At 37.7% G+C, this 15,779-nt stretch overlaps 1 protein-coding gene across 1 annotated transcript; it reads left to right on the top strand.

Annotated features, from left to right (window-relative positions):
* The first annotated feature begins 1,477 nt into the window (after window positions 1–1,477).
* LOC127998401 (endoplasmic reticulum aminopeptidase 2-like) lies at window positions 1,478–15,086 on the top strand. Its single transcript, XM_052592107.1, has 19 exons — window positions 1,478–1,632; window positions 2,767–3,344; window positions 3,459–3,597; window positions 4,116–4,250; window positions 4,365–4,485; window positions 4,596–4,750; window positions 4,889–5,002; window positions 5,310–5,441; window positions 5,541–5,672; window positions 5,760–5,828; window positions 5,992–6,167; window positions 6,322–6,401; window positions 7,422–7,605; window positions 7,766–7,922; window positions 8,141–8,325; window positions 8,421–8,582; window positions 13,073–13,213; window positions 13,315–13,396; window positions 13,477–15,086. Exons 2-19 carry the CDS (start codon window positions 2,851–2,853, stop codon window positions 13,621–13,623), a joined length of 2,805 nt encoding a protein of 934 aa, XP_052448067.1. The 5' UTR covers window positions 1,478–1,632; window positions 2,767–2,850; the 3' UTR covers window positions 13,624–15,086.
* The last annotated feature ends 693 nt before the right edge of the window (window positions 15,087–15,779 follow it).

A 15,779-nucleotide genomic window follows, 5' to 3' on the forward strand; every position in this document is an offset into this window, starting at 1 on the left:
TCAGAAGGATCGTGTGACACTGAAGACTGGAGTAATGATGCTGAAATTTAACATTTATTTTAAATTGTAATAACATTTCAAAAGTGTTTTTGTTTTTTACTGTATTTTAATCAAATGTACTCAGCCTTATGAGACTTCATTCAAAAACATCAAATAAATGTACCAATACCAAACTTTTGAACTGTATACTCTAGTGAGTAAATTTCAATTAATTACAAAGAAACGGTAATGCATCGAATTAAATGTAAAATTTTGAAGTAGAAAGACTGAATAGAATTTTCTAGTAAAATCTATCTTTATTTACAACATCCCAAAAAAAAATACAGTGTAGTATGTATTTAATAACAAACTACAGGAGCAGCCCAGTTATTGCAGAAATACTCATATGATTTAATGAAGTTCCTTGAACTGAGCTTTGTAATTGCTACAAATGTTAGTAATTGTGCTAGTTTCCCAAAAAAGTATACAACTTACTTGTAAAAAGCACGGTGGTGAGGAGGGTCGGAAGCATGTTGATGTTGTCTAGCTCAATGAGTTCAGCCAGCCAGAGGAAAGGATTATCAAGTTTCAGTCATGTGATTTCACACCCGCCATGGAATCTTTCCATCGTTTTCGCTGGTCTCAAAGGGAGAGCCATGCCAAAATACTGGATGGCTGGACTACAAGGAGAACACAAAGACATGTGCTGCTTAACATGCCGATACACTTATTTTGGCATCAGGTTTCATTCATGGGATAAAATAACTTGCCTGCAATTCAACATTTTACACAGGCGTCCACAATCTGCTCATTCACCTCACTGTATCCAGTTCCATCATCATTTGAATTTCAGAATATTTGTCAGGCAAAGCATGTATTTTTATATAATGATAGACATATAAAATGCTCTTTGTGTTGTGGTATGTCGTAAATACTTGTGAGAATGTGAAGTGGAGCGCATTTTTCAAAAGAGTCACACCTGTTTTATGTTGGTTTCTTCTGTGGTGAGAGACTGATCATATCAATACCAACGGCTGTACCTGCTGCTCTGTACATCTGGATGAAATAAAACTGCACTTTCAAAGAATGTTTTGATCAGGTATTGGATAAAGATTCTTGAGCTTTACTAAAAGTCTTTTACATGAAACAAAAGTAGCAGCAACCGCTGGACATTGGCCATTTTTTTAGCAAGTCAGGTTCAAGACATAATAAATAATAATGGAAAAGTTTGATACGAGTTGTAGAGTTCATAGGGAAGCTAGTACAATTAATAACATATTTAGCAATCTCTATTTGCATAATACATTAAACCTATAAATTAGCCGCAATTGAAATTATAGCAGGGCTTGCTGATTTATGTCTACTATCATATAAAAGTCAAAACAACAGAGAGCTTCATTGTTTTTGTTCTGTTACAGTACATGACACATGGCATGTTTACTACTCGGACATGTACTGAGTGTTTGGACATGTTGTTGTAGGTCACTGCTCTCTCCGGTGGCTCGAGCTCCTCTGTGCTGTCATTTGAACACAGCGACACAGCCAGACAGCAGCACATGCTCAGCAGACACTGCTGCAAACCAGGAAACTGTGGGCAGGACAAATGAAAGAGAAAATGAAAGCAGCCGACACAATGATCCAGCTGAATTTCAGGTAAAGACACATTACTGAACTGTTAAAAAGAGTGTGTTCTTCAATAATGTTGTTAGTAGATGCTTGTCCTACTTTACAGAGACCACATCACAGTAACACAAACAAACGCCAGAATAGAGCTAGAGAGCTGCTACTGCATCACAGCAGATGTCAGTGTATTAACGTGAGCAGGCTCACATTACAGAGAACGGTCGCTCAGCACTGCTCTGTGTTGCCATGCATGTCATTTTAAGATAACTAGTTTGTTGTCTTTTATTTGAATTAGCATTTTGATCATTCGATCGTGCTAGAAAGTCTACAGTGTGAAATGCAAAGTAAAGATTATATAGGTGATTCTTCAGTTAAGAATGGCAAACGAGAGGCAGGATATGTTTTTGTTTTTATTTGTTTTTAAATAATGTATTTAAAATCAGTTTAATAGACTATAGTCAAATGATATAGTTTATGGGCTTTTAGATTTAAAATTTTAAGTCAAAGACTTGTGCTTATGCCTATTAGCAATGGTGCAAAATAATTTGCAGAAATAAAGACTTTTCTAAAATAGGGCCCAGGGCTGCCATCATGATAGTTTCAAGATCACAGAAAATTCTGGAAATATTAAGCAGTGTAACCAGTGATTCTAAGTAAGTGCTACACATGAAATTGTCAGAAATGTATGAAAATGAATTAGAAAGACTAAACTTACCATGCATGCATGGAATTTTGACTTTTTTCTTGCAATTCTTAGAACAAGTCAGAACTGGACATCGAAACTGAGAATTCTGAGAAGAAAGAAGAGTGACTGTTAACTTTTCCTAAACGTTCTTTTTCATGGCAGAAACAAAGCAAAAAAACAATTGCGAGATAAAAAGTCAGAATTGCGAGACGTGGACTTTTTTATTCCATTTATTCCATTTTTGTAACACAACAGACATAAAGTTGGGGTACAGTCCTTTTTTCTTAAAATAAAAAATATATATATATTTTTTAAAACAATTTGGTATTTCTAGTTTATTTCAACTGTTGCAAAGGGACATGACTTGCCACCACAAATGAAGAAGGATTTATTGGTATTAAGTGCAGTAAAAACAAAGAAACAGTTACTACAATTATTTATATACCATGTGAGCGTCAACTTTGCATTTCTCTTCACAGGATACGGTGACAATTTCTAACCATTCTAAAATGCTAAAGTGATCCATCAAAATCATCAACACCAAAACACCAAAAACTTTCATTATGCATCTCTTGCTTGTAATCCTGCTCTTTCTGGAGGCACAGCTTTGTGTCCAGTCTTCTGACAGCAATAGTCCTTCTGGTGAAAACCTGTCGACAAATGGCCTTCCTTTTCCTTGGAGTAAAGTGCGCCTGCCAAACTACATAGTGCCTGTTCATTATCATCTTCTGATTCATCCCAATCTCACCAGCCTGAGGTTCAATGGATCTGTGAAGATAGAAATTGATGTTAAAAACAACACAAACTGGGTGGTGCTACACAGCAAGAACCTCAGGATCTTCACCGCCACTGTTCTGGACGAGCACGAGGCCCATCTGTCAGACAAAGTGCTCTCGGTGCTGGAATATCCTGCACATGAACAGATCGCCATCTTCTCCCCAAAGATTCTGACCTCTGGGGAAAAATACTTTCTGTATTTGGAATTTGGTGCACCATTAAGTGACGGCTTCTATGGATTTTATAAGAGTACATATAAGACAAAAGAAGGAGAGACAAGGTATAGTGAAAATTTTAGAAATCTAACATTACATAAATCATACACGCAAAAACATAACACAGAATAGATTTCAAATCATTTCTAAATAATCGATCTAAATTTTTTCCCCTAAAGGTTCCTGGCTTCCACCCACTTTGAGCCTACATCTGCCCGAATGGCATTGCCATGCTTCGATGAGCCCATTTTCAAAGCTAATTACACTGTCAGAATAAGAAGGGACCCGTCACATATAGCTTTGTCCAACATGCCATTAGTAAGGTCACTTTATGTCTACTTTATCAAATGTAAATCAAATTTACTTTGACTGGAAACAAATATATAACAAATACATGGAACATCGAACAAAAATGGGATAACATTTTTTTTTTAATTTAATTTATCAATGTAGAGGCCTATTTGTAAAACCAAATTTACTTAGTTTTTTATATTAATAAGTTAATATAAATTATTATTTTACAAATTAATAATAATAAATTATACCTTGGAAAGCTAAATCACTTGTAAAACAATTTGTAAAAATATATTTAACAAATATATATATAAAAAATGGAATCATTTTAAGTTTTGACAATTGTATATTTATACACTGTCTAAATGTAGACCCACTTGTAAAATCTAAATTATTTGAAAATTATTATTATTATTATCAATAATAATAGTTAATATAATAATAGGTATATTTTTTTTTATGAAACAATTTAGAAAAATTATTTATCAAACACTCAAAGCATGGTCTAACATTTTCAAATGCTGAAAATATTTATTTTATAGGAACAAACTGTGGAAATTGGCAACGGTCTGTTTGAGGACCAGTTTGAAGTGAGTGTGAAGATGAGCTCGTACCTGTTGGCTTTCATTGTCTGTGACTTCAGATCTGTCAGTGGGATGACTGCAACCGGAATTAATGTAAGTAGCTAGAGCTAAGAGAGGGTTAGGCAGCATGAAGCAGAAAAGTTTTCATCACAGGCTCTCGGATGAGAAATGCATCTTGAATGAGCTGGGGGTTTTTTTCTCCCAAAGATTTCTATTTATGCAGTTCCAGAGAAATGGCATCAGACGCGCTATGCTCTTGAGGCTGCTTTGAGGCTTTTGGAGTTTTATGAACAATATTTCAACATACTTTATCCGCTGCCAAAACTGGGTGAGTGCATCTTGTTTGTCCCTTACCTTTCCTTCTGGTGTTTCAATTCATAAGTTATACGATGTGCCTTTGGATTTTTATTCTGTTGTTTATTTTATGATATGTTCCAGATCTGATAGCGGTTCCAGATTTCCAGGCAGGAGCTATGGAAAACTGGGGCTTGACTACTTATCGGGAGACGTCTCTTCTGTATGACCCTGACATCTCCTCAGCCTCCGATAAGCTCTGGGTTACCATGGTGATAGGACATGAGCTGGCCCATCAGGTTTTATCAAACAAATTCTCAGTCTCATATATAATAAGTTAAACCAATGAATTACAGCAGTACAGTGCTATTGAATGCCATTGACATTGAAAGTCACATTTCTGCATTTTTTTTTTTGTTGTTGTTGTTTTTTCCCAGTGGTTTGGAAACCTGGTGACGATGGAGTGGTGGAATGACTTATGGCTGAATGAAGGCTTTGCCAGATATATGGAATTTGTCTCACTTGAGGCAGTATATCCAGAGCTTAAAGTTGTATGTTCAAGCTTAAGATCTCTCTATCTCTATAATGGAAGTTGTGTGATGTTAAGCACTCAGTTGTAAACCCTGAAGGGTGATTAAGACCCATATGAAGTGGCTTATTTTGTTATGATGATAAGTAGCGCCTGTTTCAAGGGTAATGATGTACAGTGTTGCTATAAATAACAGCAAATGATATCAGGATGGTGCAACTGGCCAAAGTGAATTGAATAAATACATACATACCATACTCACACCAATACTTCTATTGGCAAACTAGTTTTGAATAGGGTCTCACATGAGGCTTCCTTTTGCATTTTAGGAGGACCACTTCCTGGACACCTGTTTCGGAGCTATTGGACGGGATTCTTTAAATTCTTCCAGGCCAATTTCCAGTTTAGCTGAGAACCCTACTCAGATAGAGGAAATGTTTGATACAGTGTCATATGACAAGGTGGGAAAACACGCAAGCAATGTAAAAAAAAAAAAAAAATCCCCTTTCTGAATTATTTTGTTTACTCGCATTCATCTACTTTGTTACTGAATACTTTAGGGAGCATGTATTCTCCATATGCTGAGGAATTTCTTGACAAACGAAGGCTTTCAGAGCGGCATAATTCGGTACCTTCGTAGGTTCAGCTACAGCAATGCCAGAAATGAAGACCTGTGGGATAGCCTTATTAAAGTATGTCACTTCATCTGCTGCCCTTTTCTGTCATACATTTATAATTCAGCATCAAATGAAAACTCATGCTCACTTCACTCTCTGCAGACATGTTCAGAAGAGGAATTTACAGCAGGAGAATACTGTTACAGCAGTACACAAGCCACTAAAAATGCGGTAAAGATGTCACATCATGAATGAAATATTCGATTTTTGCTATTTATAATTCACAGCACTCAGAATACAGATAATGAACGGCATTCTTCAAGATGTTTTCTTGCACTTTGAAGGAGATGTTTAACATTCTGAATATCTCCTTGTGTAACTCTTTGCATTGTAGTATCATTTTGCTGGGGAGCATATAGACCTGAAGGAAATGATGTATACGTGGACTCTACAAAAGGGCATACCGCTGATCACTGTGAAGTGGAAAGAAAGGAAACTGTATATTGGGCAAGAGCGCTTCTTAAAGATAGTCCTGCCTGATGATCCCTCATGGCATTCACTTCAAGAAGGGTAACACACTACAAAATCACATGGGTTCATTGTTTGATTCTGTAGTTCATTCTGTCTTTTATGTTTTATAGTTATACTATGATTTTAAGAGCCGTAAAAATATGACTGATAAGACTCTTCATAACAGAAATAAAAATAATCATATTTTCCATAGCTACCTGTGGCACATCCCTTTGTCATATAAAACAAGCCACTCTGACTATGAGAAGAAGCACATACTGACCACAAAATCAGGTAATATCTGACAAAAAAAAAAAACATTCACACATTTATTCGCTGTATTTAGAGGCAACCAAGGATAGCTGTCACACAAGGAAGTTGTCTCAAGGTTTATATCTCATAAGGTTTTAATTCTAAAGCCTTATTACAAAAATGTGTTTTCTCCAACAGTTTAGTGTGTTGGTTTTCAATCAGAGTTAAAAATCTTCTTAAATGTTCTCAGGACAATGGTTTTGGGGTTTTTTAATGTTACCTCTTACATTTATATTTTGATTATGAATAATTAAATACTACTACTAATAATAATTGTTTTAGTGTTTACATTGAGCTGAAAAGCCAATCGTTTTTTTTTTTTTTTTAAGGCAGGTCCCATTGTGACAACTTACCTAGAGTACAGTTTTATTTTGTTATTATTTATATTCTCTTATATCTATTATTTTATTAATATCTAGCTTTTATTTTTATAGTTCAGTTATAGTTTTAATCAGCAATTTTTTTAAATGGTTTAGTGTGTGTGTGTGTGTGTGCGTTTGTGTATATATATACAAATATATATCATTTCCAAAGCACATAACAACATTACTAATATATATATAGTAATGTTGTTACATGCTCTTTTGTAAAAAAAAAAAATATATATATATATATATATATATATATATATATATATATATATATATATATATATATATATATATTTAGGTTACTTCATTAATTAATTCATTTTTCAGTTTTAGTTTTCCAGTCAAAAATTAAGTGGTTGTCAAGGCAACATTTCTATTTTTCATCTACTGTTTTTATTTTGTTTTATTTCAGCTTTATATTAATGGAATGCCTCCTATTAACAAACTGTTTCTAATAGCTCTTGTTCTATTTGTATTTAATAATAACCTTACCAACCAATATAGTGTAAAAAATATCTTTCCTCCTGGGAATATTAACTGGCATAAGACATCTGACAACTAGCCCCAGTTTCCCCCAACACATGTACTGTTTCTACACTTTACTGTACATATACCAATCTCTCAAACCCAGATGTGTTGACGCTGGATGAGGAAGTTGACTGGGTGAAGCTCAACAGTGACATGAATGGATATTATATTATCCATTATGATGAGGAAGGCTGGAACGCCCTGACAGAGCTGCTGAGAGTAAACCATACTGCTCTGAGCTTTAAGGACAGAGCCAGCCTCATTCATAACGCCTTCCAGCTGGTCACGTGAGTTCATGTTCAGCTCTCATGAATGCATCTGAGATCATAAAGCATATCTGAGCACACTGAGAAAACAGGAAATTCTATATTAACAAGCAAAATGAGCGTAACTGTATTATCCTGGGAGCTCATTTGTAATGTTACTTTTTTGTTATGTATTAAACAGTGCAGGACGACTGTCACTAAACAGAGCTTTAGATTTGATCGGTTACTTGAAGTCTGAGACCCACAATGTTCCTCTCCTGCAAGGGCTTGGCTATCTACAATCATTCTACAAGCTGATAGAGAAGAGAAACATAGCAGACATTACTCATAATCTGAAGGTATGACACAAACATTTCCTGTAGTCTAATTGAATTTACTGTCCTTATTCCTCCAGAAAAACCAGTCAAAGAGTCTTTCATTTCAGTAAGGCTTCATTAAGGCTGCTTGTAGACCCCATCCCCATTGAGTATTGAATTTTCTGAGATTTCTTGTCTGGGTCTATTTCATCTCATATGTCCATGTAGCCACTTTATGTCTGTTTTTTTCCCCCCTGTAGACCTACATTTTACAGTATTTCAGAGATGTGATTGACAAGCAGTCATGGAGCGATGATGGGATGGTCTCAGACCGGAGACTGCGTGAAGAGGTTCTTTCCCTTGCATGTGATTTAGATTATCCACCTTGTTTGGAAAAGGCTAAGAAGCTCTATAATAGCTGGGTGGAATCCAATGGTACAATCAGGTGACTAAGCAACACAGTATTTATTTCTGCAGTAACACCCTCCAATATACATTTTCATCATTTTGAAATGTTATGGTGCTTTATAAACTATATAGCTTACCCACTGATGTGTCTGAGACGGTGTACATGGTTGGAGCTCAGGATGACAGCGGTTGGGCCTACCTTCTGGAAAAGTATGGTCTCTCCATGTGTGAGACAGAGAAAAGCAAATTTCTCTCAGCTTTAGCAAGCAGCAAGGACTCTGAAAAACTATCAAGGTACATTGTTAGCAACACAGTGAAAGTCCGTATGTATAATTATACAACAGTAAGGGGTCAGTAAGATTTTTCTGAAAAAAATTATTGTTTATTCAGCAACATGGCATTAAACTGATCAAAGGTGACATTAAAGTCTGTGAAAAGACAATTCAAAGAATTGTTTCTGAACACAATGTTAGAAATATATTGCTGAAAACATGTTACAAAGATTCTGATCTATGTAGTACTTTATTTTGGAGTTAAACCGTTAAACAGTTTTTCACCATTTTTTTGTGTTCAGGATTTTTTGAGCTGCGCTGAAATCATGTTTTAATGACTCAGTGGAGCCACTGATCATAGCCACTCCCCTAACACTATAATAACGTCTCAGGTTACGTATGTAACCAAGGTTCCTCGAGGGAATGAGACACTGCGTCGAACTCTATGGGGAATGCCCTCTGCGTGACCACGATCTGAATCACATGTGTAATCAGGCCAATCGAAAGGCAAGACGTCATAGGCGGGTGACGTCATCGACCAGGAAGCTTAAAAGCATGTGCAGAAGTGCCGAGGTTAGCCTCAAGGAATGAAGCAAGCACTGGCAGGGGTGCCGGAAGTATGGCTTTGAGATGCAGCATCTCGTTCCCTCAAGGAACCATGGTTATATACGTAACCTGAGATATTCCTCTTCAGGAACTCGAGCTGCGTCGAACGCTATGGGGAACGAGGTGCCCACGCTGCCAGACTTCCTGGCAGGGCCTAGTGTGTATACGAAGAGCACGGCTAAGGCAAGAGAACAGAAGAGCCCGGAGTGGCTCACATATGTAGGCCAAAGAACCTCACAAAGATGGACGGTGTGGACTTTCCCAAGGCCTTGGAGGCCACCATACCCCGTGTGGAGTGGGCCTTGACTCGCATCGGTGAGGGGAGGTCAGAGGACTCGTAGGCCAGGTTAATAGCCTCAACTATCCACCAGCTGAGTGTCTACTTAGTTGCAGGGAGACACCTCTTGGGAGGACCATGGCACATGAGCAGTTGGTCAGTCCTTCTCCACAGCTCTGTGGACGTATGTGTCCAGCACTCGAACTGGACACATACAGTTAAACTTTTTCTGGTCGGGCTCCTGGAAGGGAGGAGGGCAGAAGGCCTGCAGCACTATCGGTTGTGGTGTGACAGAGGGAACCTTTGGAACAGAACCCGCTCGAGGGTGTAGAAATGCTTTGGCCATGCCGGACACAAAGTTAAGATAAGTAGGGGCCACTGAGAGGGACTGAAGGTCTCCAACTCTCTTCAGAGAAGTAATCGCAAACAGGAAGCCTGTCTTTATAGAAGGCTTCAACGGCAACAACATAAACAAACGTTACTGTGCATGCGCACTTTTGTGGCCCTAACTTAACTTTCGGTAGACTTCCAAATAGAATCAATAACAACAGCAAAGTCCCTCTAGAGTAGATATATTTTTTGATGACAAACAAAATATGTTTGCTGCGTAAATCAGGTGGACTTAATGAAAATGAAAATTAATTATTTCCGAGCAGGAGATGAATAAAGCGCGAGAAAAAGAGGTTTCCCCAGTAACAGCTGTAAACAAAGCAGAGCTACGCTCACAAATGCTGCGTTATCAGGCATATAACATGCAAGTCTTCCTTCAGAAACAGTGATATAAAAACACCCGTGCCTCATTTTGATATTTAAACATATAAATGTAAGGAATTATTATTAAACGTGAAGTACGTAACGTTACTCATGTTTATTCAACGAAGCCTTTTTGAAAATCGATCAGTTTTAAAATCGTAGCGAGTCTCCAAAAATAAATAAATGAATGGGAAACACATCCCACAGCACAACCACCTGAGCCCAACTTCAGTCTAATCATCACCTTGACTTTTACTGCGTTTGTAGAAGGCACAGCAGCCAGACCGATATACACAACACAGACCGGAAGTTAACTTAGGTCCAGGCGCGTGCGCCCGATGAAACCGTCTATAGTCAGATGATGATCTGATATCTCCTGAATCAGCTCGAATGGAGCTTTACAGAGAACCTCTAACACCACAACCATGTCCCAGGGGGGAACTCGGGATTGTCTTGGGGGCCTCAGCCTCAGCGCACCGCAGAGGAAACGTGTCACTAGGGGATTTCTGCCCTCTGACTGGCCAACGAGGGGGACATGGTAGGCAACAATGGCAGCCGCATAAACTTTTAAGGTGGAGTGGGTCAACCCTGTAGAGAACCTGGCTTGTAGAAACTCCAGAACTGTAACAACTGGGCAGTTAGCTGGATCAAGCTGGCAGTCTCTGCACAATGAGGAGAAGCAGGCCAAAAGGTATCATGTTGGACGCAGCTGCCATCAGACACAGCAATCTCTGAAACTGCTTGACAGTGAGTGACTGGTCTTCTCTGACTCTCTTGACTGACGTGAGGATCGAGTCAATACGAGCAGGGGACAGACATGCCTGCATCGTGGTTGAATCCCACACTATGCCTAGATAAGTTGTCCTCTGTAATGGAGAAAGTACACTTTTCTTTGCGTTTAGTCTCAAACCTAGCTCCCCCATATGGGCAAGAATGACATGTCCAACTGTCATGTGCTCTGATTGAGCTAAAATCAACCAATCATCTATATAGTTTAGTATGCGGATGCCCTGCAGTTGCAGTAGAGCCAGAGCAGCATCCACACACTTCGTAAACGTTCGGGTTGAGAATGCAAGTCTGAATGGAAGTATTCAATATTGGTATGCTTCACACCCAAAAGAAAACCTCAGAAACTTCCTGTGTTGGGGAAGGATGGAGACATGGTGTATGCATCTTTGAGATCTATCGTGACAAACCGCCTGTAAAACCTGGATTCCCTGTCTTGAGTAGGGACCACCTCGATGGTCTCCTTCCCTAAATATTGTAGAAACATAATTTTCTGAAACGTAAAGTTGCTGTGTAATGATTTGTTTCGTAAAAAGCTCTATAAAAATATACTTGAATTTAATTAAATTTAATTTAATTTAATTGAAAAGGGTGTTCACTTCCTGTGCCATAACCAGAGCCTGCCGGGTCCGACCAGCGTCGGAATAACCCTGTTGAATCTCGTCGGTGGACGATAGCCTTGTTTAACAGACCCCACTAAGGGGCGGCAAGCCTCTAGGGCGGGAGAAGCTGAGAGCAACGCTTGCTGGAAGCTGCTGTCCCCTGGAACTCTGGCAGGGTTGGCAGATCGATTTCCAGAGGGCACTGAGGTGAGACATGCAGCTCTACCCCAGTGGGGGCCACCCTCTGAAGTCCTGACCGAGTCCTCAGATCCAGCTTAGACTGGGAAGTCCCCGGCCCAGAGCATTGCTTCGGCCTCCGGTCCCGGAGTGGGGGAGCATGGCAGCAACACTCAGTTTTTGAGCCTCTCTATATGAGCATTGGCGGCAATGCTCTGTTTTTGAGCTTCTCTGTACGCGGAGCTGGTACACAGAGGAGGCTGCTCCTGCCCACCAAACCCTGGAGCTAGAGAGCAGCGAGGGAGGAACCACTGAAACGCCACCGCTTGTTTACGGGCCTCCTGGTACCTGTCGACGACTGAGTTGACAGCATCGCCAAACAGGCCAGAAGGCACAAGCAGGGCATCAAAGAGGAAGACCTTATCTTTTCTTTTGCCTTGGGCATGATGGAGTCGATTATGTTTGTGTAACATTGGGCAGATTACACATGTGATTCAGAGCATGGTCACGCAGAGGGCATTCCCAATAGCATTCGACGCAGCTCAATTCCTGAAGGGGAAAAAGAGAACATTAGCATATGTGGTTCACCTGCCCATTCACGAATTTCTGTCATTACCTTTGGTTACTACAGCCTACAGTTTGCTAGCTATGTCTTCATCAAGGAAATGACTGCTTATTTTTTTCTATATTTTTATAACTTATTTTATTTATTTGCCATTTTTTATCATTCAAATTTGGCTGGGTGATTAGTAACACATTTTTTCTGTAGTGTGACAAACTCAGAACACATTTAATATTGCTTTACACAGACTTTAAAAACATTTATAATGTTACAATGTTCTGTTCTGTTCAAAAATCCTGTCATTTTGAACTTTATGAAAAAATCATCACAAAAATAAGTAGCACAACTGATAATAATAAGAAAAGTTTGAGCAGCAACTCAAAATATCTCATATATCTCAACGCATATAAAAATGCTTTCTAAAGAATTGTGAGTAATCAAATGTCTGCTGAAAATTCAGCTTTGCAATCAGAAATAAATTGTAATAAGATTTCAAATTGTAATAATATTTCATGATATTACTGTTTTAATGTATTTTGATTTCTGTGAGTATAAGATACTTATGTAAAGATCTTTTGTTATATATAAAATACACAGATAGAAGATGAAATACAGAATTTCTAAATATGATAAATGCAATGCTTGATTCCAGCCTTTATTATCTGTGAGTTCGAACACAAGAATGCAAATTTAAATCTTAATGAGGTTAATATTATGCAATGCCTTGTATGTCTCCATCTTTCCTGTAGATTATTACAGCTTGGAATGGATGGAACTCTAATAAAAACACAAAATTTACCCAGTCTCATATATTTGGTGGCCAGAAATCCAGTGGGTCATTTTCTAGCATGGGATTTTGTGACGAAACATTGGGATGAACTAGTAGAAAAGTAGGTGCAATCCACTGCTATATATGTATGTTAGAAAGGTGTAATGTAACCCTAGCTGTGATATGTTTATTACCATGAATATTCATGTCTCATTATCAAAGGTTTCCACTGGGATCCTTTGGAATCAGAGAGATAATTGTTGGCACTGTGACTCAGTTCTCATCCACAGAGGAGTTGAGAGAGGTGGGTTGTTCATTTGTTGTTTAGAAGGAATGATCATCTGTTTTGATTTAAAGCATTGCTTCTGTTCTTTTTGTGTCAAGGTTGAGGATTTCTTCAAGTCCATCACAGAGCAGGTATCTCAGCTGCGTGTCATACAGGTGGCCACAGAAAACGTGGAGAAGAACATTATGTGGCTCTCCAGGAATCTAGAGAGCATGAGGACTTGGTTGCAGCAAAGACTCGACTAAAATGTAAAAAGAAGGCCAACATTTCAGCCAAGAATTATCCTAGTTTTTATTAGTATAATGATTTTTGGTTTATTAATCATCATCAGGTTCAGCTCAGAAACTCCATTTGACTTGTCAAGTTTTCTGTTGATATTTTTTTAGATAGTGTTTTAATTATTTTGGGTAACAGCTCACATACTGTAATGCATGATATGTTTCTTCTTTGGTTTACTTAGATAAAGAGGTTTAGAAACATCTATGCCATTTCAAACCTCTAATGGCTTTATCTTGGTTTTTCTTTGCCTCTGACTGGTCTCTTGACAGCTGTGCCACATTTTCTAACTAATGTTGATAGGACTGATAGCACAAATCATACTTGAAGATGCTGAACATTAATGAACTAACTAAATAAGGTTTGGAATAAAAATAAATAAAATGGTTTATACAAGCGAGGATGCACCCGAGTCTATAGCTTAAAAACAAAAATGTCTCTTACGAAACATGACAATGACAGAAAATTGATTAAAATGTAATATAAATGGATGTATCATGTATCATCTTGACCTTCACTAGTATCTTTAAATACTGCAAAGTAAGTATCAACAAGAATGATTAGATAAAATATTATAAACTACTGAGTAATTTGGAACCGATTCAAAACAGTTTAGCATCATTCATCTACCCGCAGAAAATACAGTACATCGCGACAAACTTACTTCAGATCACCTTTGTTTGCTTTATTATTTATCTGTCAAGCTCAAAAGACTGTTTAACACTGGTTAAATATCACAAGTTACATGCAGACATTAATAAACCGAAAAAGAAATTCAGCCATCATAAACCACTTCCCTTGCTAAAGAGAGTAATTGTGATGATTATGTGTATGCCTGCTTAACCATATTTTGGGGACGAATTTGTAGCCAGAACTAAGCTAAGGAATGTCTCCATTTAGAAAGACAAAGGGATAGTTTTCAAAAAAAAAAAAAAAAAAAAAAAAAAACAATGAAGGTGAAGGTGAAATATCCCTTTAACTTTAACTACAATTGTGTTAGACTTGTACTGTCGCTAGGAGGCAATATTGCTTTGCTTCAGTTCAATATTCACTCAAGCCAACAATGTCTATAAACAAACAGATAAAAAAAGAATCATTAAAATAAAAGAGTATTTAGATATTTTTTATCGAATTACATTTTCTCTTTCATTCCCAGAGTACTTCAACTTAGAAAAAAAGCAGTATGCCTGAATTATATCAACTGCATTAAGCCAGTGCTCAATGGTAAATTGTTAAAAAAAGAAAAAAAAGTGTCCTTAATATTAATTAAACCGCGTAGCAAACAAAGAATTACTAACTAAATGTACTTTTTTGTTACATATTTATTAAACTGGTGATATGGTGGTTTATCCCTCCAGTATTGAAGCTCCTGATTTTTTTCTAGGCCTACTGTTTCCACTGTATAGTATTCTACAATAAACAGTAAACCGCTGTTCTTAAGAGTACAATGACCTGACTATTTATAACAGTTCCACCGGTGCCCAAATGTGCTGCACACTGCAAGCTCTTGAGAATGCACCAGCCTATTGTAGTGTGTTTTCACAGAGTCAAATTGTTTGCATGTGATTCTCCAAACTGCTGAACAGTGACGCTATTACAGTTTTTCTTGTTGAGCATGTCAGTCAGTCTTAGCCCATGGAATCGGCAAACCATTTAAATCAGCAGCCGGAATATGGAGCTATTGGTATGAATTAATCTTTTTATGACCTCTTGATTATTTTTCATATTTAGATTTGCTGCTATTTTATTTTATTATTATTTTATTTTTTTGCAGACTTAAGAACATTTTTATTCATAGAGCTACATGTGTTTGTGTAATTGTATATGGGATGTTGTCGTTAATGATAAAATAATCGATATGCCAGCCATGCAGCAAGTTCAGTTTACTGTATTTCTCTGGGAGGGCAGAGGCACCGGCGTCTTAAAGGGACAGTTCACATAAAATTAAAGCTCTGTAATTATTTACTCGTTCCAAACCCGTTTTAGTTTCGGTCTTCAGTGAAACGCAAAAGGAGATATTAGACCGAATGCTTGGAAACCAGAATCAGCAGAATGAGAAAAAATAATAATAGTCAAGCATACTTTCCCTGGTGAAGCTCCAGTCCACAGATGATAGATAGATAGA

Source organism: Carassius gibelio, chromosome A5 (assembly GCF_023724105.1).
Source record: "Carassius gibelio isolate Cgi1373 ecotype wild population from Czech Republic chromosome A5, carGib1.2-hapl.c, whole genome shotgun sequence".
NCBI classification, from domain to species: domain Eukaryota; kingdom Metazoa; phylum Chordata; class Actinopteri; order Cypriniformes; family Cyprinidae; genus Carassius; species Carassius gibelio.

Excerpts from the sequence above, each read along its gene's own strand:
- LOC127998401 (XM_052592107.1), top strand. The coding sequence starts at position 2,851 with ATGCATCTCTTGCTTGTAATCCTGCTCTTTCTGGAGGCACAGCTTTGT. Across the intron at positions 4,251-4,364 it reads TGACTGCAACCGGAATTAAT|ATTTCTATTTATGCAGTTCC; the intron begins GTAAGTAGCTAG and ends TTTCTCCCAAAG. Across the intron at positions 8,583-13,072 it reads GACTCTGAAAAACTATCAAG|ATTATTACAGCTTGGAATGG; the intron begins GTACATTGTTAG and ends TCTTTCCTGTAG.